General features: G+C 45.7%; 2 protein-coding genes across 20 annotated transcripts in view; one reads left to right on the forward strand and one right to left on the reverse strand.

The window, feature by feature from the left end:
- DOCK7 (dedicator of cytokinesis 7) overlaps positions 1 to 23,695 on the forward strand; it is a 211,460-nt gene that overhangs the window by 73,533 nt on the left and 114,232 nt on the right. The gene's annotated exons all lie outside the window — the stretch shown is intronic.
- ANGPTL3 (angiopoietin like 3) lies at positions 1,232 to 23,532 on the reverse strand. 3 transcript variants are annotated; one of them, XM_056532904.1, is made up of 9 exons: positions 23,422 to 23,532; positions 17,673 to 17,855; positions 12,551 to 13,223; positions 9,749 to 9,859; positions 9,394 to 9,508; positions 7,967 to 8,080; positions 7,154 to 7,249; positions 4,146 to 4,412; positions 1,232 to 1,931 (listed from the first exon to the last, which is right to left on the reverse strand). In XM_056532904.1, exons 3-9 carry the CDS (start codon positions 13,040 to 13,042, stop codon positions 1,744 to 1,746), a joined length of 1,383 nt encoding a protein of 460 aa, XP_056388879.1. In that variant the 5' UTR covers positions 13,043 to 13,223; positions 17,673 to 17,855; positions 23,422 to 23,532; the 3' UTR covers positions 1,232 to 1,743. The 3 variants fall into 3 exon arrangements, with proteins under 3 accessions (XP_056388879.1, XP_056388880.1, XP_056388878.1); XM_056532905.1 differs by having other exon boundaries at positions 12,551 to 13,089; positions 17,673 to 17,851; positions 23,422 to 23,523; XM_056532903.1 differs by having other exon boundaries at positions 17,673 to 17,851; positions 23,422 to 23,523.

Consider the following 23,695-nt stretch of genomic DNA (forward strand, 5'->3'; position numbering starts at 1 on the left):
TGGAGTGAGAGGGGTGGAGGGGGATTAGAGAGAGAGAGAGGGGTGGAGGGGGATTAGAGAGAGGGCGGTGGAGGGGGATTAGAGAGAGAGAGAGAGAGAGAGGTGGATTAGAGAGAGAGGGGTGGAGGGGGATTATATAGAGAGAGAGAGGGGTGGAGGGGGATTGGAGTGAGAGGGGTGGAGGGGGAATAGAGAGAGAGAGAGGGGTGGAGGGGGATTAGAGAGAGAGAGAGAGAGAGAGGTAGAGGGGGATTAGAGAGAGAGAGAGAGAGAGAGAGAGAGGGGGGTGGAGGGGGATTAGAGAGAGAGAGGCGGGTGGAGGGGAATTAGAGAGAGAGAGGGGGGTGGAGGGGGATTAGAGAGAGAGAGGGGGGTGGAGGGGGATTAGAGAGAGAGAGGGGGGTGGAGGGGGATTAGAGAGAGAGAGAGAGGGGTGGAGGGGGATTAGATAGACAGAGAGGTAGAGGGGGATTAGAGAGAGGGGGGATTAGAGAGAGAGAGAGGGGGTGGAGGGGATTAGAGAGAGGGGGGTGGAGGGGTATTAGATAGACAGAGAGGTGGAGGGATAGAGTCAGTAGAGAGCGCTGTCCTGTGTCTTACAGTTGAGGTCAATGAACACTTCAACCATCTCTCCATCCAGATCCCTCCACACCACAGTCCTGGGGGGTAGAAGGGTGCGGGGGTCCCGTCCATCACTTTTTATATCTGTGCCGCAGGGATGTGGCCCTTGGGTGACGGCTGGATAGACCCATCTCACCAGTAGAACGTAAAGACGAGGGGAAACACTTATTGCCTTCATCTTTATTATCACAAAACATGTTAGAAAAAAAATCCGAGCAATGTAATTTCACTATACACATCCATACAATAATAATAATAATGTTAATTACATACAATAACAATAAAATAAAAAAACTATAAAGAAGCCAAATGAAAAATGAGGATATCCAGTGTCTACAAAGCTACAAAAGCTGCGGTTATTAATATAATAATAAGTTTACAGTACAGAAGTCAATATGACTTATAGGAAAAGCCTCGACCGCTCCAAGCTACAGTCCGACTACAGATAAATACAAGGGGATAGAGCGCTTCTTTACAGCAGTGTTTCCCAACCAGGGTGACTCCAGCTGTTGCAAAACTACAACTCCCAGCATGCCTGGACAGCCGAAGGCTGTCCAGGCATGCTGGGAGTTGTAGATTTGCAACAGCGGGAGGCACCTTGGTTGGGAAACACTGCTTTACAGTCTTGAATTTCTTTTTAAATATTTGGAAACACCCCCCAGGCATACTGGGAGTTGTAGTTTTGCAACAGCTGGAGGCACGCTGGTTGGGAAACACTGGTTTAGTCTCTCCCAGCTGTGTTCTATAGCAATGTTTCCCAACCTTTGCCAAACTACAACCCCCATCATGTATTGACGGACGAAGGTTGTCAGGGCATGCTGGGAGTTGTAGTTTTGCAACAGCTGGAGGCGCCGCACGAATACCTCGCACAATGATACAGCCATTTTGTTTAGTGTGTATCCTTGTGATGTGGGTATTATGGTCCATACTGATGGGTCTACATTTCGGGGATCGGTCCTATGTTCTGCTTTGGGTCAGAATAATCTGAACAATCCATGAAGGTCTAATGTTCTGATGTTTTCCACCTTCTGTCCGTCTTCCGTATGACTTATGGAATTACACCTGGTTTGCGCCCCAATTGCAAAAAAGAAATGTCTCTCGAAAACCATCTCCAGTTCCCATCTACTCAAAGTTCTCCAGCTCTGTGCGGTAGAGCATCATCTTGGTGGACCTGAGGGAGTACATTCTGCCTTTCTCCGGTTTCCAGGACAGGCCCTGTCCTCGTCGTCTTTCACCTTTCACCCTTGACCTGGGTTTGACGTATTTTGCATTCAGGTTGGTTCCTCCGCAAGACGATTTCCACCATCCGCCTGCAGCAAACAGCAACACAGTTAAGCCATTGGAAGCAAGCGACGCCTAAGGCTGGAGTCACACCACGTTTTTGCAATACAATTTACCGTATCAGGTTTTTTATTTAAAAAAAACGGATTCCTCAAAATCTGACTAAACTTTATCAAAACGTGTGTACAAATAAATTTTAAGCCGTATACAGTTGAAAAATTATGTCCTGTTGCATCCGTTTTTTAAGAAAAAAACATATACGTTTTTAACTTTTCACTCCATTATGAATAAAGTTTCACTTGTTTGATTGAAATACCAAGAAAAAAACTGTATAAAAGTCAAAAACCGTATGGTCGAAACCGGATGGAGCCGTACGCTCATACGGGTCTGTACAGTTCCCATTGACTCCCATGTTAAAAAAAAAAAACAAAAAAAAAAACCTATGCGTTACTATACGGTTTTTCACCCAGACCAAAAACCGTGGTAGGCTATGGTTTTTGGTACGGGAAAAATACTGACAAAACCGTACAGGGTGCAAAACAGATACAACCTGATGCATCTTTTGGCATACGGTTTTCAATGGAGAGTCAATGCATACGGTTTTCAATACCGTTCCGTACGGTTTTAAAATTGAAAACGTATACGGGAACTGTACTGCAAAAACGTGGTGTGAACCCGGCCTAAATCTTTTCTATGAAAACTCTTCCACTGCTCCATCTTCTGTAAATTCTAAATAGTCGGGTGAATCTACAGTAAAATTTGGCAAAGCGGAATTTAATAAATTAACGTCGATTAGTTTATGTTCACGAGGGAGAATTTTTCGAAAACAGCAGGACCCGCAGATTTGCGCAGTCTCTGCTCAGAAGCACAAAATAAAAGAAGACAGAGCTCCTCATGGGAGGATATCGTCGATACACACGGTGAGATACAAGTGGGGGGAAAGAACAGAAAGCCCCTCTTATTGTATTGTGCTCACCTGGTTCGGTTGTGTTAATAGACACAACCACTTAAGCGCATTGACTGTTGTAGCGTGGTGCAGCCTTCTCAGGGTCGGCGTGGAGGAGAGTCTCAGCCGAGGATTGCAGCGTAAATGAAATATTCAAAAATAAGCCAGGTTGCCGCGCAATCCACTCACAGTCAGTGTATGGAATAAGAAACTTCTTTATTAGCCACTTTACAACGTGTTTCGAGGCAACAGTGCCTCTTCATCAGGTATACAGGCTTATGATAACCCTGTATACCTGACGAAGTGGCACTGTTGCCTCGAAACGCGTTGTAATTTATGATAAACCTGTATACCTGACGAAGTGGCACTGTTGCCTCAAAACACGTTGTAAAGTGGCTAATAAAGAAGTTTCTTATTCCATACACCGACTGTGAGTGGATTGCATCGCAACCAGGCGTTTTTCGAATATTTCATTTACTCTGCTCAGAAGGGCCGAGGACCACTCGAAAATGCAATGCCTTCTGTGTCGACAGTGAATATCCGAGCGATCCTAGAAAGCAATAGGACTCTGCTGCAATGGAATTTCCGTGCTGGATTTTTCCGCTTGATTCCGCTTGAAAATTCCATCGTGAGAACAAGGCCTAAAAGTCGTTCTGGCTTCTAAGTGTTCTGATTCCCCAGAGAAGTCTCTTCTTTGGGGAACTGGGACACTTGGGGGAGGGGGCACCAGTTCTACAAATTGGTGTGATACCCACATCTATCAGACTTTAATGGCATATGCAATGTCCCATCGATTTCCACCAGTCAGCCAGAGTTTTGGCAGTGGTTAAAATCTTGGCGCCAGATAAAGCATTGTAACCCTGGGTTACAGGTTTTAAAGGGTTATTCTGCCGAAAAACATCTTATCCCCTACATAAAGGATAAGGGATAAGATGTCTGATCATGGGGATACCGCCGTGATCTCGGGTCCGGCAGCAGCGGCGTCCGAAACATGGAAACTTGGAGCTTTCGCGTGCGTGACATCACACTACGCCCCCTCCATTCATGTCTATGGGAGGGGGCGTGACGGCTACTACGTAGCCGTCACGCCTCCTCCCATAGACATGAATGGAGGGGGTGCGGTGGCTGTAGTGGCCAGTCAGCGGGCACGGAGCGGAGTTCGCTTGGTGCACAGATGACGGGACCCCCGCGATCAGTCATCTTATCCCCTATCTTTTGCATTTTGGCAGAGTACCCTTTAAGCACATATAGGAATTTTCTCACAGCGTTGCGTCTGCTGTTGGGGTTGGCACCTTACCTGTTGAGGTTTCGGCAGGACACTTGAGATGTTGGGAGTGGTGGTCGCCGGTAGAGAAGGGCAGCGGGGTGTATTCGGGCAGAGCGCTGGGGATGTTCCCCAGGACCTGAGACAGCTGCAGGGTGTAGCTCGAATCCTGGTTCCCCAGGGTGAATAAATATTCCACAAAGCGGACATTGTTCTTCCAGTCCTGCAGCTCAATGTGCAGGATATAGTCGGCCTGCTGGGACAGAGAGAAGATCTTCTGGAGGCCCAGCCAAAACTCGCCTGCGAAAGGAGAAGAAATGCGCTGAGTATTAGTGTTCAGACTCCGCCTAATAATTAGAATGAGCTGAGTGTTGGGGTTCAGGCTCTGCCCAATAATTAGAATGCACTAAATGTTTGGGTTGAGACGCCGCCCAATCATTAGAATGTGCTGAATATTAGTGTTCAGATGCCGCCCAATCATTAGAATGCGCTTAATATTAGTGTTCAGACTCCGCCCAATCATTAGAATGTGCTGAATATTAGTGTTCAGATTCCACCCAATCATTAGAATGCGCTTAATATTAGTGTTCAGACTCCGCCCAATCATTAGAATGTGCTGAATATTAGTGTTCAGATGCCGCCCAATCATTAGAATGCGCTGAGTATGTGTTCAGACTCCGCCCATCCATTAGAATGCACTGAATATTAGTGTTCAGACTCCGCCCATCCATTAGAATGCACTGAATATTAGTGTTCAGACTCCGCCCATCCATTAGAATGCACTGAATATTCGTGTTCAGACGCCGCCCTATCATTGGAATGCGCAGAGTATGTGTTCAGACTCCGCCCAATCATTAGAATGCGCTGAATATTAGTGTCCAGACTCCACCCAATCATTAGAATGCGCTGACTATTAGTGTTCAGACTGCGCCCAATCATTAGAATGCGCTGAATATTAGTGTTCAGACGCCGCCCTATCATTGGAATGCGCAGAGTATGTGTTCAGACTCCGCCCAATCATTAGAATGCGCTGAATATTAGTGTTCAGACTCCGCCCAATCATTAGAATGCGCTGAATATTAGTGTTCAGACTCCACCCAATCATTAGAATGCGCTGAATATTAGTGTTCAGACTCCACCCAATCATTAGAATGCGCTGAATATTAGTGTTCAGACTCTGCCCAATCATTAGAATGCGCTGACTATTAGTGTTCAGACTGCGCCCAATCATTAGAATGCGCTGAATATTAGTGTTCAGACGCCGCCCTATCATTGGAATGCGCAGAGTATGTGTTCAGACTCCGCCCAGTCATTAGAATGCTCTGAATATTAGTGTTCAGACTCCGCCCAGTCATTAGAATGCGCTGAGTTAAAGGGGTACCACTGGAACACGTTTTTCTTTAAATCTACTGGTGCCAGAAAGTTAAACAGATTTGTAAATTAACTTCTATTTAAAAATCTTAATCCTTCCAACCCTTCCCAAAAATTACAGCGCAGGTTTTGGCAGTGTCTTCCCAAAATGCGCTTTATCAAGATAACGCCATTTGTGGTAAGACGTCTATATTTTCAAGACTTCGGTCATTTGCGGCAAAAAGCAAAAAAAATATAAAAATAATAATAATACACTTGACATGTCCTTTAAAAAAATAAAAAAAAATGTAATACTCGGCTCTTTAATGCTCTCTTCTGACACCTCTGTCCATGTTAGGAACTGTCCAGAGCAGGAGAGGTTTGCTATGGGGATTTGCTCCTACTCTGGACAGTTCCTAAAATGAACAGAGGTGGCACTGTGGTCAAATAGAAAGGAAATAAAAAAAAAAAAAAAGAACTTCCTGTGGATCATATAGCAGCTGATAAGTACTGGAAGGATTAAGATTTTTAAATAGAAGTAATTTACAAATCTGTCTAACTTTTTGGCACCAGTTGATTTAAAACAAAATGTTTTCCAGTGGAGTACCCCTTTAAGTATTGTAATGTTTAGACTAATAGAATGTGCTGAGTATTAAAAAAAAATTTTGTTTGTTTTTTGTTGTTTTTTTTTTAAAGGACATGGCAAGTGTTTTTTATTTTTTTGGGGCACAAATGACCAAAGTCGTGATAATAATGACGCGTCTTACCACGATTTGCGTTATCTTGATAAAGCACATTTTGGCAAGACACTGCCAAAACCTGTGGGGTACCTCTAGTTAGTCGCAACGTGTAAAAGATGATGCGTACTTACATGCACTCACTAGGACACTCCTTTTTGTAAGAACCGTAAGTTTGCAATGTTCTACCCTATATCAGGCCGTCAGTTTCTGTCCCTATTGACCCCTCACGTGCGTTGGTCGTCGCGCCCTGCGTGTATTCTGACCTGCTCCGCCACCGCTCTGTGTGTGTCGTGCCAGTGAGTACAGTCCAGTTGCATAAGTTTCGTTTTTTTTGGGTCTGGGCGCAGTGATTTATTAACCTGTGTAAACAAAGGCGTTGCAGTCTGACCCGGCCGGGGCCCCCGGTGATTGGCCCTCCAGGGTTGGACGATGGGTTTGTCAGCTTGTTTGCCTCTTTAGACAAATACGTGATTTTTTTTTTTTTTTTTTGCAGGTATGAATGGAGCGTCTGCTCCGAGGTCATGATGCAATAGGGACAGCAGGTCGGGTTATCTGTTTGCGATACAGTAACGGTAGTGAGCCTGTACAGTTTGGGTTGGTTTATGCCAGTGGTCTCCAAACTGCGGCCCTCCAGATGTTTGAAAACTACAACTTCCAGCATGCCCGGACAGCCAACGGCTGTCCGGGCATGCTGGGAGTTGTAGTTTTGCAACATCTGGCCTTGCTTGCCTTGTTCTTGACAAAGCTGGGTGACGAGGGAGGGATAACATTATTGTTGGCACTCAGCTTTTCAAGACGCCTGAAGGTAAATCTGCCATTACCCAGCTTTTCTGAGAACTCATATGACCAAAAAAGAATCTGAATATAATAATTTAACAATGCCCAATGTTGTGGAACTACCTATAAGGTCTTAAGGAAGGGATTTGATAGGATATTATAAGATGCTCTCACCCCTCAGGTCACCAAAGCCTTTGGCGTAATCTTCCCACGTCTGGTTAAAGTCCATAGCTCCATCTGTCCTCCTCTGGATAACCGTCCATGCCGCTTCTTAAAGAGATAAGGGTAATTAGATGTAGCAAGTAATGTGCAAAACCTGCAGATTTGGGGTCTTCCACCCCCCTGTATGGCTTCTATCAATGCTTATCCTGTTGTGGGGGTTGTCCACACTTAGGGAAATTTATTATGCTGCCCATACATCCTATAGGGCTGTGCACTACTACAGCAGTCAGTCTTACAGATACAGATGCTGCAGCTGCATCCCCATACCTACTGCAGCTACATCCCCCTCTTTATAAGAGAAACTGCAGCTGCATCCCCCTCTATATCAGAGAAACTTCAGCTGAATCCCCCTCTTTACCAAAGAAACTGCAGCTGAATCCCCCTCTATACCGGATAAACTGAAGCTGCGCTCCCCTTTATACCGGATAAACTGCAGCTGCGTCCTCCTCCTTACCAGAATAATTGCAGCTGCATCCCCTTCCTTACCAGAGAAATTACAGCTGCATCTCTTTGCACCAAAAAAAATTACAGCTGCATCCCCCTCCCAACTGAGGGGCCGGAGCGACATCCCCTCCATACGAAAGAAACTGCAGCTGCATCCCCCTACCTACCAGAGAAATCGCAGCTACCTCTTTGTACAAGAGAAACTGCAGCTGCATTCCCCTCCTTACCAGAAAAACTGCAGCTTTACACCCTTCTTTTACTTCTACATGTATTCTCTTTGCTGTTTTACGGTGAATTTTTTTGGTGGCAGTCCAGCGTTACCTGTTGTGAATTCACAGTAGACTCTGAATTCTGCGCTGTTGTTTGGTCTTATGGTGTAGACGCCGCTCAGCCGTGTGCCCTGGTTATAGACGTCGTTACAGTCCCGTGGATGATCTGAAACGGTGAACAGAAACATGACTTATTAAATTTTATATATAAATAAATTGGATTGTTCGTAAAATCTTAGAGTTAACTTTGTCATATAAACCGTATTTCTCTCTTGCATTATTTTTGATCTGTTTAAATCAATTCTCTTCCTTATAAAAGAAATTGCAGCTGCATCCCCCTCCTCTCTACTAAAGAAACTGCAGCTGCATCCCCCTCCTCTCTACCTTAGAAACTGCAGCTGCATCTGCCTGCTCTCTACCAAAGAAACTGCAGCTCCATCCCCCTCCTCTCTACAAAATAAACTGCAGCTGCATCCTCCTCCTCTCTACTAAAGAAACTGCATCTGCATCTGCCTGCTCTCTACCAAATAAACTGCAGCTGCATCCTCCTCTCTACTAAAGAAACTGCATCTGCATCTGCCTGCTCTCTACCAAATAAACTGCAGCTGCATCCCCCTCCTCTCTACTAAAGAAACTGCAGCTGCATCTGCCTGCTCTCTACCAAAGAAATTGCAGCTGCATCCCCCTCCTCTCTACTAAAGAAACTGCAGCTGCATCCCCCTCCTCTCTACTTAAGAAACTGCAGCTGCACCCCCCTCCTCCCTACCAAAGAAACTGCAGCTCCATCCCCCTCCTCTCTACAAAAGAAACTGCAGCTGCATCCCCCTCCTGCCTACCAGAGAAACTGCAGCTACATTCCCCTCCTCCCTACCAAAGAAACTGCAGCTGCATCCCCCTCCACTCTACTAAAGAAACTGCAGCTGCATCCCCCTCATCCCTACCAAAGAAACTGCAGCTGCATCCCCCTCCTCTCTACTAAAGAAACTGCAGCTGCATCTACCTCCTCTATACTAAAGAAACTGCAGCTGCATCCCCTCCTCCCTACCAAAGAAACTGCAGCTGCATCCCCCTCCTCTCTACCAAAGAAACTGCAGCTGCATCCCTCTCCTCTCTACCAAAGAAACTGCAGCTGCATCCCTCTCCTCTCTACCAAAGAAACTGCAGCTGCATCCCCCTCCTCTCTACCAAAGACACTGCAGCTGCATCTCCCTCCTCCCTGGCAAAGACACTGCAGCTGCACCCCCCCCCCCCTCCCTTACCAGTTAAACTGTGCAGATAAAGGTCCACAGTTTGGAGATCACTGGTCCAGAGCAGTTTTATAGCAGTGTTGTCCAAACTGTGCCCTCCAAATGTCAGGGCATGCTGGGAGTTGTAGTTTTGCAACAGCTGCAGAGAGTTACAGGTTGTAGGGGGAGGGGGGGGGCACTTCTCTATAGGGTCCTATATTTAATTTGCAACTGACTAAGAATAGATCCCTACCATTGGGATCCGGCGTTCGATCGGTGACTGTGCTTGAATTGAAGGACGAGGGGTCATCCATCTTCTGGCTTCCGGGTGCGCTCCTCTTACCATCGGTGACACTGGCATTGCCAATCTGAAGGAGAAGGGTTTACTGTCAACTTCTTGAAGTGGTCAGTGTTCTCCAAACGTTGGCTGTCCGGGCATTCTGGGAGTTGTAGTTTTGCAATGCCTGGAGGGCCGCAGTTTGGAGACCACTGCCATAGATCATACACATATTGCAGTCTGTAGACAATATGGAGGCCGCCATTGTTTGCAGGGGGAAGGGCAGGGTTGTATGGAAAGTAGTCATCCCTAGTGTCACATGACCTCTTACCTTCTCTTCGAGATCCTTTATTTGGCTGTTTTGGTGATCCAGCTGCACGTTCTGGTCTGCGACCACCTTCAAAAGTCGTTGTATGTTCGTGTCTTGCTGCTCTACATATTGCTGAAATATATTTTATATGCAGTTATTTTTCGTTTTATATATATATATATATATATATATATATATATATATATATTTATATTTATCTTTTCATATAAAAAAAATGTGTGTGTGTGTATATATATATATATTATACTAATATATAAAATATAAATGTGGCAATATCTAGTCAAGTTGTCTCCAACCTGCGGACCTCCAGATGTTGCAAAACTACAACTCCCAGCATGCCCGGACAGCCGTTGGCTGTCCGGGCATGCTGGGAGTTGTAGTTTTGCAACATCTGGAGGTCCCCAGGTTGAAGACCACTCATCTAGTCTGTTGCTAATGAGCAACACACCTGAAAACACACCTATTCCCAGCGCCAGGCCATCAAGACACAGGGAAGTATTCCCCAGCACGTGGCTCTCCAGCCGTTGCAAAACTACAACTCCCATTATGCCCTGACATCTTTTAGTAGCCAAATAGTAGTGTACAGCCAACCCATGGGCTGTCAAGGGCATGATGGGAGGTGTAGTTGTGCAACGGCTGTGGTATATTTCTATATGAGGAGCAACTAACTTAAAGAGGTGATCCAGGATTAGTAAAACATAGTTTATTTCTTTTAGAAACAGCGCCACCCTTGTCCTCAGGTTGTGTGAGGTATTACAGCTCACTTCCATTAAAGGGGTACTCCGCTGAAAAACTTTTTTTTTGTAAATCAACTGGTGCCAGAGTCTGGGGGGGGCGGGGGGGAGTTTGCTGTTGCATAAAGCTGACGCTCAAAGGGGCTTTCTTTTTTTTTTTTTTTTTATCCCCGCTTCGGTTCCATTTTTGCAGGCTGTAAACGGATAAAAAAAAACTGTTTTAAAAAATCCCATTCATGTCAATGGGATTTTTTTTTACAATCCGTTTGTACCCGTCTGCACTCATTTCTGTTTTTTTAAGGCAGAATAAACGGCACATGCAGTATTTTTTCTTCCGTCAAAAAAACGGAAGAAAAAAACGGATACAGTAAATTTAACATTGAAGTCTATGGAACACGGATGAGTCTTTCATGTCATCCGTTTGCATCAGTTTTTTTTTTTATCCGTTTTTACTTCTGAGCTCAGAACAAAAACATATTTTTTTTTTGGTTTTTTTTGGGGGGGGTTTATCAACTGAACAATAACGGATCCAAACGGATAAAATCCTTTTTTATTTTTGACGGGAGAAGAACGGGACGGGTCTAGACAGCCGTATGAACGCAGCCTCAGAGAGGACAATAACCTGCTCTGTGGCGGATATAATTGTTTTTTTTACATCTATAGCCGAAGGCGCAGGGTACAGGGTGCGGTAAATGTGGGCGACGCATCATCTGGCGCTGTCATGTGTATGTGATGATCATCCAGCCGGACTGTAGTCTACAAGCCTGGGCACAGCGGTAAAGCAAATGTGCGCCGTATGGATGGATTGGATGGCAGGAAGCCAAACCAGACACTAAACCGGTGTTTCTCAACCAGGGTGACTCCAGCTGCTGCACAACTACAACTCCCAGCATGCCAAAGGCTGTCCTAGCATGTTGGGAGTTGTAGTTTAGCAACTGCCTGTTTTATGACTGCTACTTCTTAAGCAGTTTTTCTCAACCAGTGTGCCTCCAGCTTTCTTTACACTACAACTCCCAGCATGCCCATAACGACTGCTACCTCTGAACCCCCCCTATAACAGTGTTTCCCAACTAGGGTGCCTCCAGCTGTTGCAAAACTGCAATTCCCAGAATGCCCAGACAGCCATGCTGTCTGGGCATGCTGGGAGTTGTAGTTTTGCAACAGCAGGGATCCAAACCAAACACTAGACCAGTGTTTTTTTTGACCTGTGTGCCTCCAGCTGTTGCAAAACTATAACTCCCAGCATGCCCGGATAGCCAAAGGCTTTCCGGGCATGTTGGGTGTTGTCGTTTTTCAACAGCTGGAGGCACCCTGGTTGGGCAACACTGCACTAGACCAGTGTTTTTCGACCTGTGTGCCTCAAGCTGTTTCAAAACTACAACTCCCAGCATGCCCGGACAGCCAAAGGCTGTCTGGGCATGCTTGAAGTTTTAGTTTTGCAACTGCCTGTTAAACAAGTGTGCCTCCAACTGTCTCAAAACTACAACTCCCAGCTTGACCATAACGACTGCTTCCTCTGCACCCCCTACAGCAGTTTTTCCCAACCAGTGTGCCTCCAGCTGTTGCAAAACTACAACACTCAGCATGCCCAGGCAGCCTTTGGCTGCCTGGGCATGTTGAGAGTTGTAGTTTTGCAACAGCTGGAGGCACACTGGTTGGGAAACACTCCACCAAGACTATATAAAGCTGAAAGTGCTCTTCTCTCAACCTTCTTGGATGTTGTCACCCAGCTTTCCCAGTCTCCTGAACGACAGACATCCCTAAGTAGTGGTACACCTTGCTTGTTTTTATTATACGGAAAAGTGCAGCGAACGGGACGTGTCCACCACGCGGCTATTCGCCGATCGGCATTTACGTTGTTCTACACTTTGCTTGAAATACAATCCCCCAACGTGTCGCTCTCAGTATTGCTTCAATACGTTGCGGCAGTCTCTGACTACAAGATCGCTCCTTGCACCCTGAAGCTGTTTGCGGCACCGCAACTCCCAGCATGACCTGCTTGCTTGTCTGGTGGAATTGTTATCTAAGCAGCATCCTACTGCGCAGACCCCCCCCCCCCTTTTTTTACCTTCAGCGTAGCTACGTCTTTGTGGTCCTGGACCTCGTCGTAACCCTTGGAGATCTGGTTGAGCTTCTCTTCGAGCCGCAGGATCTTGCCCTGGAGCTGCACCTTGTCCTGCAGGAGATGCTCGATCTGGTCGTAGATTTTGCCCGACATGTTTCTCAGCTCCTCGTTGTTCTCCTGCAGCTGGGAGGTCTTCTCCTTCAGCTCCTCTTCCTTCTCCCGGATCTCGTTGGTCTGCTCCGAGAGGTCGTAGAAGGACTTGTCGAACAGGTTGAGCTTCTGGAAGATCTCGTTGATCTGCCCCTTGGTCTTGTGGACGAAATCCTTCAGGCCGTGGCCGAGCTGCAGGAGCCCGTTGGCCAGGATCCTCACGTCGTCCAGCATGGCGAACCGCGATTTGGATTCCGCGGGCAAAGCCTCGAACTGGACGTCCTCGTGTTTCTCGATGGACGCGGAGAAGACCAGAGGCAGCAGGAGGAGGATGAGGAGCTTCATGTCGGTGGCAGCGCTCGCTGAGTGTGTCCGTCCTGCCTTACTATAAGCTGTATATATATGACGGCAGAGATTAGGCACAGACAGGGCACTGGTTGATGATTAAACAAGGCACTTGAACTAATGTAACCTCTGCCCAATTTTTTTTTTTTTGCCTTCCGCAACCTGGAGCTGATAAAATCGCCTAAAAAAAAAAAAAAAAAAGATATTCATTCATATTATAACCAAAGTGTATAAACAATCCAGATCATCCTCCCGGTGCCCGCTGGGACAGCCTGACCTTTGTACTCCGTGCCTAGAAAACAATCTGGAGCAAAGATGTGTGAACACCCCCCCCCCCTTCCTTCCCCTTCCAAGGACACTTGTGAGGAATTTGCAGTTTTCCCGGTATTGTTGCGTCAGATACAGTGTTGCGCAGCGCTACAGTTTGTACTCCTGGGTTGCACAAACGTTACATTCCGGATCCTATGGATGGAAGATTAAATATAGCCCTAGTGATTATTTATAGTAAGATATTTGAGTGAGGTCGCTGCTCGTCGCGGACGGGATGATATCTGCATCAAAGGGGTTAACCCCAGATTATCACTTATCAGATATTAACCAGATAGGGGGAGAAGTGTCTGAACGGTAGTGGTCCCCCCCAAGCACCTTAAAGGGGTTATCCAGGAAAAAACTTTTTATATATATATATCAACTGGCTCCAGAAAGTTAAACAGAGTTGTAACTATTAAAAAATCTTAATCCTTTCAGTACTTATGAGCTTCTGAAGTTAAGGTTGTTCTTTTCTGTCTAAGTGCTCTCTGATGACACGTGTCTCGGGAACCGTCCAGTTTAGAAGAGGTTTGCTATGGGAATTTGCTTCTAAACTGGGCGGTTCCCGAGACACGTGTCATCAGAGAGGACTTAGACAGAAAAGAACAACCTTAAAGGGATACTCCGCCCCTAGACATCTTATCCCCTATCCAAAGGATAGGGGATAAGATGTCAGATCGCTGGGGTTCCGCTGCTTGGGACCCCGGGGATCGCTGCTGCAGCACCCCGCTATCATTACTGCGCAGAGCGGGATCGCTCTGCACGAAATGACGGGCGATACAGGGGCCGGAGCATCGTTACGTCACGGCCCCGCCCCTCGTGACGTCACGGCCCGCCCCGTCAATACAAGTCTATGGGAGGGGGCGTGGCAGTCATCACGCCCCTTGCTATAGACTTGCATTAAAGGGGACGGGCCGTGATGTCATGAGGGGCGGAGCCATGACGTCACGCTGCTCCGGCCCCTGTATCGTCCGTCATTACGCACAGAGCGATCTCGCTCTGCGCAGTAATGACAGCGGGGTGCCGCAGCGGCGATCCCGGGGGTCCCCAGCAGCAGGAACCCGGCGATCTAACATCTTATCCCCTATCCTTTGGATAGGGGATAAGATGCCAGGGGTAGAGTACCCCTTTAACTTCAGAAGCTCATAAGTACTGAAAGGATTAAGATTTTTTAATAGAAGTAATTTATAAATCTGTTTAACTTTCTGGAGCCAGTTGATATATAAAAAAAAGTTTTTTCTTGGAATACCCCTATTATGGCCTATTCACACGTACTGTTTTCTGTGCAGATTTCATGCACAGGATTTTCTGCTGCAGATTTCAATGTAAACTGAATGACTGAGCACAGCTGGAAATCCTGCGCATCAAATTTGCGCAGAATACTGTACGTGTGAATAGACCCTAAAGGGGTACTCTAGTGGAAAACAATTTTTTTTAAATAAACTGGTGCCAGAAAGTTCTACATATTTGTAAATTACTTCTATTTAAAAATCTTAATCCTTCCAGTACTTATCAGCTGCTGTATGCTCCACAGGAAGTTGTGTAATTATTTCCAGTCTGACCACAGTGCTCTCTGCTGACACCTCTGTCCGTGTCAGGAACTGTCCAGAGCAGGAGCGAATCCCCATAGCAAACCTCTCCTGCTCTGGTCAATTTCTGACATGAACAGAGGTGTCAGCAGAGAGCAGTGTGGTCAGTCAGAAAAGAACTTCACTACTTCCTGTGGAGCATACAGCAGCTGATAAGTACTGGAAGGATTCAGATTTTGTAATAGAAGTATTTTACAAATCTGTTTAAAGGGGTATTCTGGGCAAAAAAACATCTTATGTCCTATCGAAAGGATAGGGGGGTTAAGATGTCTGACCGTGCGGGGCCCGCTGCTGGGACCCCCCTGCAATCTCCCTGCAGCACTCGCATTCTATGCGGGGCTGCGTCTCTATTTTCCGAAACCTTGGCATTTCCGGGACTGGAGACGTGATGTAATGCCACGCCCGCTCCATTCATGTCTATGGGAGGGGGCGTGATGGTTGTCACACACCCTCCCATAGACATGAAGGGAGGGGGCGTGACGTGACGTCACGTCCCCAGTCCCAGAGGTTTCCGAAACTAGATACGCAGCCCCGCATAGAATGCGAGTGCTGCAGGGAGATCGCGGGGGTGCCAGCAGCTGGCCCCCCACAATCAGACATCTTATCCCCAATCCTTTGGATAGGGGATAAGATGTTTTTTCCCGGAATACCCCTTTAACTTTCTGCCACCAGTTGATTTAAAAAAATAATAATTGTACCCCTTTTAAGGCCTTCGCACTGCGGAATCTGTCAGAAAAATTGGATTCAGTTGCACCGTGCACGCAGCAGAATTTCTACAGCAGAAACTTCTGCCGCATTAATACAGATTTCAGCCGCCACAGAATGAATATGTCAATTCTTTCTGCCGAATCCACTCGGAAATGCATTGCTGTCTATGAAGACACCGCATTTCTGAGCGGTCCTAGCATCGCCTTGTTCTACGGTATTTAAAGGGGTATTCCAGGAAAAAAACTTTTTTTTATATATATATCAACTGGCTCCAGAAAGTTAAACAGATTTGTAAATTACTTCTATAAAAAAAATCTTAATCCTTTCAGTACTTATGAGCTTCTGAAGTTAAGGTTGTTCTTTTCTGTCTAAGTGCTCTCTGATGACACGTGTCTCGGGAACCGCCCAGTTTAGAAGCAAATCCCCATAGCAAACCTCTTCTAAACTGGGCGGTTCCCGAGACACGTGTCATCAGAGAGCACTCAGACAGAAAATAGCAACCTTAACTCCAGAAGCTCATAAGTACTGAAAGGATTAAGATTTTTTAATAGAAGTAATTTACAAATCTGTTTAACTTTCTGGAGCCAGTTGATATATATATAAAAAAAAGTTTTTTTTCCTGGAATACCCCTTTAATTCTGGCTGCCGTAGCAAGTAACACAGATAAACTTGGAACATTAATCTATTTTGTGTGTAGAATGGGAAAAGTTTGGTGTGATGTTACATTCCGTATATATATTTATCAAAATTTTTTTAACCCAGTGTCTGGAAATTTGCAGAATTTTGCAAAATTCTTAAAGAGATACTCCACTGGAAAACATTTTGGTTTTAAATCAACTGGTGCCAGAAAGTTAACCAGATTTGTAAATTACTTCTATTCAAAAATTAATTTTTTTAATCCTTTTTTTTTTTTTAATCCTTCCAGTACTTATCAGCTGCTGTTATGATCCACAGGAAGTTCTTTTCTTTTTGAATTTCCTTTCTGTCTGACCACAGTGCTCTCTGCTGACACCTCTGTCCATTTTAGGAACTGTCCAGAGTAGGAGAAAATCCCCTTAGAAAACCTATCCGGCTCTCTGGACAGTTCCTGACATGGAAGAGAGCACTGTGGTCAGGCAGGAAGGAAATTCAAAAAGAAAAGAACTTCCTGTAGATCATAAAAGCAGATAAGTACTGGAAGGAGTAAGATTTTTTTAATAGAAGTCATTTACAAATCTCTTCAACTTGACTTTCTGGCACCAGTTGATAAAAAAAAAAAAAAAAAAATTCCAGTGGAGTACCCCTTTAAGAATTTAATGAATTTAAAGGGTACCTTTCATCAAAAAAACTTTTGATATATTATAGAGTAATGTATGCAGAATAACTTTCCAATAGCATGTTATTAATAAATATGCTTCTTTCTACTTAATTTTCCACTTTGAAAAAATGACCACTAGGGGTCCTTTACCAGTCCTTTTTTTTTTTTATTATTTTTTTTTTTTTTATAGATTTCAGACTCATGCTGGAGTCCTAAATCTCAGACTGCAGCCGGGACACAGACAAACTCAGCACTGCTCCCTGCCAGGGAGTTTGTCTGTGTCCCGGCTGCAGTCTGAGATTTAGGACTCCAGCATGAGTCTGAAATCCATAAAAAAGGGACTGGTAGGGAGACCCCTAGTGGTCATTTTTTCAAAGTGGAAAATTAAATAGAAAGAAGCATATTTTTTAATTACATGTTATTGGAAAGTTATTCTGCATACATTAATCTATAATATATCAAAAGTTTATTTTGATGAAAGGTCCCCTTTAATGGCTTTTGTTTCTTTTCATTTTCATACATAACAATGGAGCTTTTTTTTTTTTTTTTTTGCAAAGATCTTGCAAAACTACAACTCCCAGCATGCCCGGACAGCCTTTGGCTGTCCGGGCATGCTGGGAGTTGTAGTTTTGCAACAGCTGGAGGCACCCTGGTTGGGCGAAACATTAATCTACATACTACAATGTTCTGGTTCATCCATGCAGAGGATAAGGGTCGTGTTACTTACTCTCAGTGATGTTCTCGTCTTCCCCGTCCGTCTCTTTGTGCACAGATTTCGGCGGTCACCTCCGTACCCTTCTCATTTATACTCCACAGTGACTCACCCGTGGGGGGGGGGTTACACAATGCTATAGATACCACAGAAGGGGAACTTTCTGCGTCTTTTTTTGAGTCACCCATTGTGGGCTACCTTAGTGCAAAAAAAATACAAAAATACAAAAAAAAAGAAATAAAAAAACTTAACACAAAAGATAAAAATATTCTCAATTTTTTAAAAATTTTTAAATTTTAATTGTATTTTTTTCCAAAATAAATTTCTTGTAATGTGGATTCATGATGCAATGTAAATACAGTCACCTCTTTGCTGTTTATTTAACTTTCCCATTGAGCGGTTTACACTGAGATATTTCCGTCACATCTGGTCTCTATTACAGACTGGGATAAGGCTTTTTTTTTTTTTCGTGACTTTTCACCTAATTTCTGACACTCCCGGCTCAGCACTATGACATACAAACGTGTCTCCAATCACAAGACCAGGGGGGGGACTGTGACTCCCCCCTATTCTCAGGACACATGCCCCTTTCATAAGACCCTATTCACAATGAACTCTGGTAGCCTTTCTATGCCCTAGATTTGTCATCTAGTATATATGGTTGTTTGTTTGTTGATGGAGGAAGGCATAGGGGACCTTTGAGCACAGTTTACGTATAGCATTTAGCCTACTTACACTTATTACAATTATGTCTGTAATGGTCTCTATCTGACACTTTTGTTGGATAGGGGGGGGAGATGCCGAGCTCAGGGATATATTGGTCTCTATAATTTTGTTCCATTTTTTCATAGAGAAGATTGTGAATCCTGCTTATCTTACCCACATGTAGAGAAGCCTGTGAGTCCTGCTTATCTTACCCACATGTAGAGAAGCCTGTGAGTCCTGCTTATCTTACCCACATGTAGAGAAGCCTGTGAGTCCTGCTTATCTTACCTACATGTAGAGAAGCCTGTGAGTCCTGCTTATATTACCTACATGTAAAGAAGCCTGTGAGTCCTGCTTATCTTACCCACATGTAGAGAAGCCTGTGAGTCCTGCTTATCCCGCTCACATGTAGAGAAGCCTGTGAGTCCTGCTTATATTACCCACATGTAGAGAAGCCTGTGAGTCCTGCTTATATTACCCAAATGTAAAGAAGTCGGTCAGTCCTGCTTATCTTACCCAAATGTAGAGAAGTCTGTGAGTCCTGCTTATCTTACCCACATGTAGAGAAACCTGTGAGTCCTGCTTATCCTGCCCACATGTAGAAAAGCCTGTGAGTCCTGCTTATCCTGCTCACATGTAGAGAAGCCTGTGAGTCCTGCTTATCCTGCTCACATGTAGAGAAGCCTGTGAGTCCTGCTTATCTTACCCACACATAGAGAAGCCTGTGAGTCCTGCTTATCTTACACACACGTAGAGAAGCCTGTGAGTCCTGCTTATCTTACCCACATGTAGAGAAGCCTGTGAGTCCTGCTTATCCTGCTCACATGTAGAGAAGCCTGTGAGTCCTGCTTATCTTACCCACATGTAGAGAAGCCTGTGAGTCCTGCTTATCTTACCCACATGTAGAGAAGCCTGTGAGTCCTGCTTATCCTGCTCACATGTAGAGAAGCCTGTGAGTCCTGCTTATCCTGCTCACATGTAGAGAAGCCTATGAGTCCTGCTTATCTTACCCAAATGTAGAGAAGCCTGTGAGTCCTGCTTATCCCGCCCACATGTAGAGAAGCCTATGAGTCCTGCTTATCCTGCTCACATGTAGAGAAGCCTGTGAGTCCTGCTTATCCTGCTCACATGTAGAGAAGCCTGTGAGTCCTGCTTATCTTGCTCACATGTAGAGAAGCCTGTGAGTCCTGCTTATCCAGCCCACATGTACGGAAGCCTTTGAGTCCTGCTTATTCTGTTCACATGTAGAGAAGCCTTTGAGTCCTGCTTATCCCGCCCACATGTAGAGAAGCCTGTGAGTCCTGCTTATCCTGCTCACATGTAGAGAAGCCTGTGAGTCCTGCTTATCCTGCTCACATGTAGAGAAGCCTGTGAGTCCTGCTTATCCTGCTCACATGTAGAGAAGCCTGTGAGTCCTGCTTATGTTACCCACATGTAGAGAAGCCTGTGAGTCCTGCTTATCCTGCTCACATGTAGAGAAGCCTATGAGTCCTGTTTATCCTGCTCACACGTAGAAAAGCCTGTGAGTCCTGCTTATCCTGCTCACACGTAGAGAAGCCTGTGAGTCCTGCTTATCCTGCTCACATGTAGAGAAGCCTGTGAGTCCTGCTTATCCAGCCCACATGTACGGAAGCCTGTGAGTCCTGCTTATCCTGCTCACACGTAGAGAAGCCTATGAGTCCTGTTTATCCTGCTCACACGTAGAAAAGCCTGTGAGTCCTGCTTATCCTGCTCACATGTAGAGAAGCCTGTGAGTCCTGCTTATCCTGCTCACACGTAGAGAAGCCTGTGAGTCCTGCTTATCCTGCCCACATGTAGAGAAGCCTATGAGTCCTGCTTATCCTGCTCACACGTAGAGAAGCCTGTGAGTCCTGCTTATCCTGCTCACACGTAGAGAAGCCTGTGAGTCCTGCTTATCCAGCTCACATGTAGAGAAGCCTTTGAGTCCTGCTTATTCTGCTCACATGTAGAGAAGCCTGTGAGTCCTGCTTATCCAGCCCACATGTACGGAAGCCTTTGAGTCCTGCTTATTCTGCTCACATGTAGAGAAGCCTGTGAGTCCTGCTTATCCCGCCCACATGTAGAGAAGCCTTTGAGTCCTGCTTATTCTGCTCACATGTAGAGAAGCCTGTGAGTCCTGCTTATCCAGCTCACATGTAGAGAAGCCTTTGAGTCCTGCTTATTCTGCTCACATGTAGAGAAGCCTGTGAGTCCTGCTTATCCAGCCCACATGTACGGAAGCCTTTGAGTCCTGCTTATCCTGCTCACACGTAAAGAGAAGCCTGTGAGTCCTGCTTATCCAGCCCACATGTACGGAAGCCTTTGAGTCCTGCTTATTCTGCTCACATGTAGAGAAGCCTGTGAGTCCTGCTTATCCCGCCCAGTCCTGTGAGTCCTGCTTATCCCGGGGTTGTAATCTAGCTCACCCTCCATAGACTCTGCTGAGTTCTATCATTGGATGCCAGTCTGAGGAGAGGGCAGAGAAAGGGGATATTTGTGCCAATGGCTACACCAGGTCTAATTTTTGTATATGAAATACCTCATAAATTCAAAGTGTAGCAAACAGCTCACCGGCACTGCTGCAGCATATAATTTGTGGTTCGGATGCCACGCTCCTCCTGGAGCGGAAGATGCCACACCGGGACCACAACTGTCCCACTCGAGATGGTGCTCAGTTAGAGGAATGATAGTGCTTGACTCACCATACAGTAGAGTACTTTATTCTTTAGTTGCGGACATATGACAGATCAGAGAGTCAGGCAGACAGCGGGAGACGCATCGGGACGACAGTTTCATGTGTAATGACGCACTTCCTCTAGCCGACGCTGAAGAATGATAGTACTTGAATGTGGAAGGACAGAGAGACAAGACGGCACTCACCATACAGTAGGGTACTTTATTCTTCAGTTGCGGACATACGACAGATCGGGGAGTCAGGCAGACAGTGGGAGACGCATCGGGACGACCGTTTCGTACGTAATGACGCACTTCCTCTAGCCGACGCTGAAGAATGATAGTACTTGAATGTGGAAGGACAGAGAGACGAGATGGCACTCACCATACAGTAGGGTTATTTATTCTTGAGTTGCGGACATACGACAGATCGGGGAGTCAGGCAGACAGTGGGAGATGCATCGGGATGACTGTTTCGTGCGTAATGACGCACTTCCTCTAGCCGACGCTGAAGAATGATAGTACTTGAATGTGGAAGGACAGAGAGACAAGACGGCACTCACCATACAGTAGGGTACTTTATTCTTCAGTTGTGGACATACGACAGATCGGGGAGTCAGGCAGACAGTGGGAGACGCATCGGGACGACCGTTTCGTACGCAATGACGCACTTCCTCTAGCCGACGCTGAAGAATGATAGTACTTGAATGTGGAAGGACAGAGAGACGAGATGGCACTCACCATACAGTAGGGTTATTTATTCTTGAGTTGCGGACATACGACAGATCGGGGAGTCAGGCAGACAGTGGGAGATGCATCGGGATGACTGTTTCGTGCGTAATGACGCACTTCCTCTAGCCGACGCTAGCGTCGGCTAGAGGAAGTGCGTCATTACGCACAAAACGGTCGTCCCGATGTCTCTCCCACTGACTCACTGACCTGTTGTCATATATCCGTAACGAAGAATAAAGCACCCTACTGTATGGTGAGTGCCGTCTTGTCTCTCCGTTCTTCCGAAATGCCCCATAAATCTGGAGCGATTCCCCCATCACTGGTTTGTACCGTCCTTGCACTGTTACATTTAGCAGCGATAACCCAGAAACTTTTCATCTTCATCCACGTTTTCAAAAATAACTCAAAGTACAAAGCGGTGATGCCAAATCTACTATAGACAAAACAGCTGGCGCGGGCAGCCAGACAGTGTCCAAAAATAACAGCAAAACTAAACATCCTCCGTATCCTGAGCTGGAGGTGAACAGGGAGCCTCCTCCCCCCCCCCCCCTCTACAAAAGGTGAGGCAGCCGCTTTAAGAGCAGTTCCCTAATATAAAGTTATTATAGAACTTTGTTGCAGTCCACTTAGTTTGTTACAGTGTATCAGTGCCAGAAAGGGTATGTTCCTATGGATCTGTTTGTATTTCTGCTAAGGATGCATGCAGGGATTAACAGCGAGTCTTCAGCACCTGCTGTATTCATTCCCTGTCTGCTCCTCTGCCTGTGATATTGTTCAGCACAAGGCAGCGTGGTGTAACCACATCTCAATCTTCCATAAATGGTCCAGTAAAGATATATATGTATAAGACAGTGATGTAGACTGTAGGGGCTTGGTCATAGGTGATGATATCACTCAGGGGGTGGGGCTAGAGTTCAGAACAACAAGATCTAGCCATGACTCCTTAGAAAGCTAAGGATGATGCGTTGTCTTGGGAAAGAGGGTGGAGCTGGGAGCTGCTGAGACAACACAACACTGACAATGAGAGGACTACACAACTTCCTGTTAGAGAGGAGGAAAGGAGCTGCTGAGACAACACTACACTGACAATGAGGAGACTACGCAATTTCCTTTCAGGAGAGAGGAAGGAGCTGGGGAGACAACACAACACTGACAATGAGAGGTCTACACTACTTCCTATCAGGGAGGAGCTGGGAGCTGCTGAAATACCACCACACTGACAATGAAGGGACTACACAACTTCATGTGAGGGAGGAGCTAGGAGCTGCTGAAACAACACCACACTGATAATGAAGGACTACACAACTTCCTGTCAGGGAGGAGCCAGGAGCTGCTGAAACAACACCACACTGATAATGAAGGACTACACAACTTCCTGTCAGGGAGGAGCCAGGAGCTGCTGAAACAACACCACACTGATAATGAAGGACTACACAACTTCCTGTCAGGGAGGAGCCAGGAGCTGCTGAAACAACACCACACTGATAACGAAGGACTACACAACTTCCTGTCAGGGGTAATTGTGCAAAAACCCACGGAAGTCAGTACAATTTGTAATAACACTATATTAGTAAGTTATGTACCTTGGAGTGATAGTTCTGTTTGCATTTAAAAATAATAATAATTTCTTTAAAGGAACCAGTTTCAGACTTACCCGGTGTCGCATAACAGACCACGATCTTCTGCTGGATACCCTGGAAGCCGTGACATGTTACTTTTATTTCGGATCCGCTATAATGCTAAATATAAGCCCCCTCAGGGTCTCATCGTCTGTGAGTTCCTAAAACTGAAGGGGAACTTGTAATATACGTGTCGCCGGTTTTGTGACTATTTTCCGCTGTAGTCAGAATATGTTACATGCAGACGCCACATGTATACGGGTTTCACATCACCGCAGCTTCTCCTTATTGAAGGAATTTCTTGCGTCC

Source organism: Hyla sarda, chromosome 7, assembly GCF_029499605.1.
Source record: "Hyla sarda isolate aHylSar1 chromosome 7, aHylSar1.hap1, whole genome shotgun sequence".
NCBI classification, from domain to species: domain Eukaryota; kingdom Metazoa; phylum Chordata; class Amphibia; order Anura; family Hylidae; genus Hyla; species Hyla sarda.

Coding starts and splice junctions, on each gene's coding strand:
- ANGPTL3 (XM_056532904.1), bottom strand. CDS start 13,042: ATGAAGCTCCTCATCCTCCTCCTGCTGCCTCTGGTCTTCTCCGCGTCC. Junction 9,509..9,748: donor TAAAGGATCTCGAAGAGAAG/GTAAGAGGTCAT, acceptor CTTCTCCTTCAG/ATTGGCAATGCCAGTGTCAC. Junction 7,250..7,966: donor CTACTGTGAATTCACAACAG/GTAACGCTGGAC, acceptor TATCTCTTTAAG/AAGCGGCATGGACGGTTATC.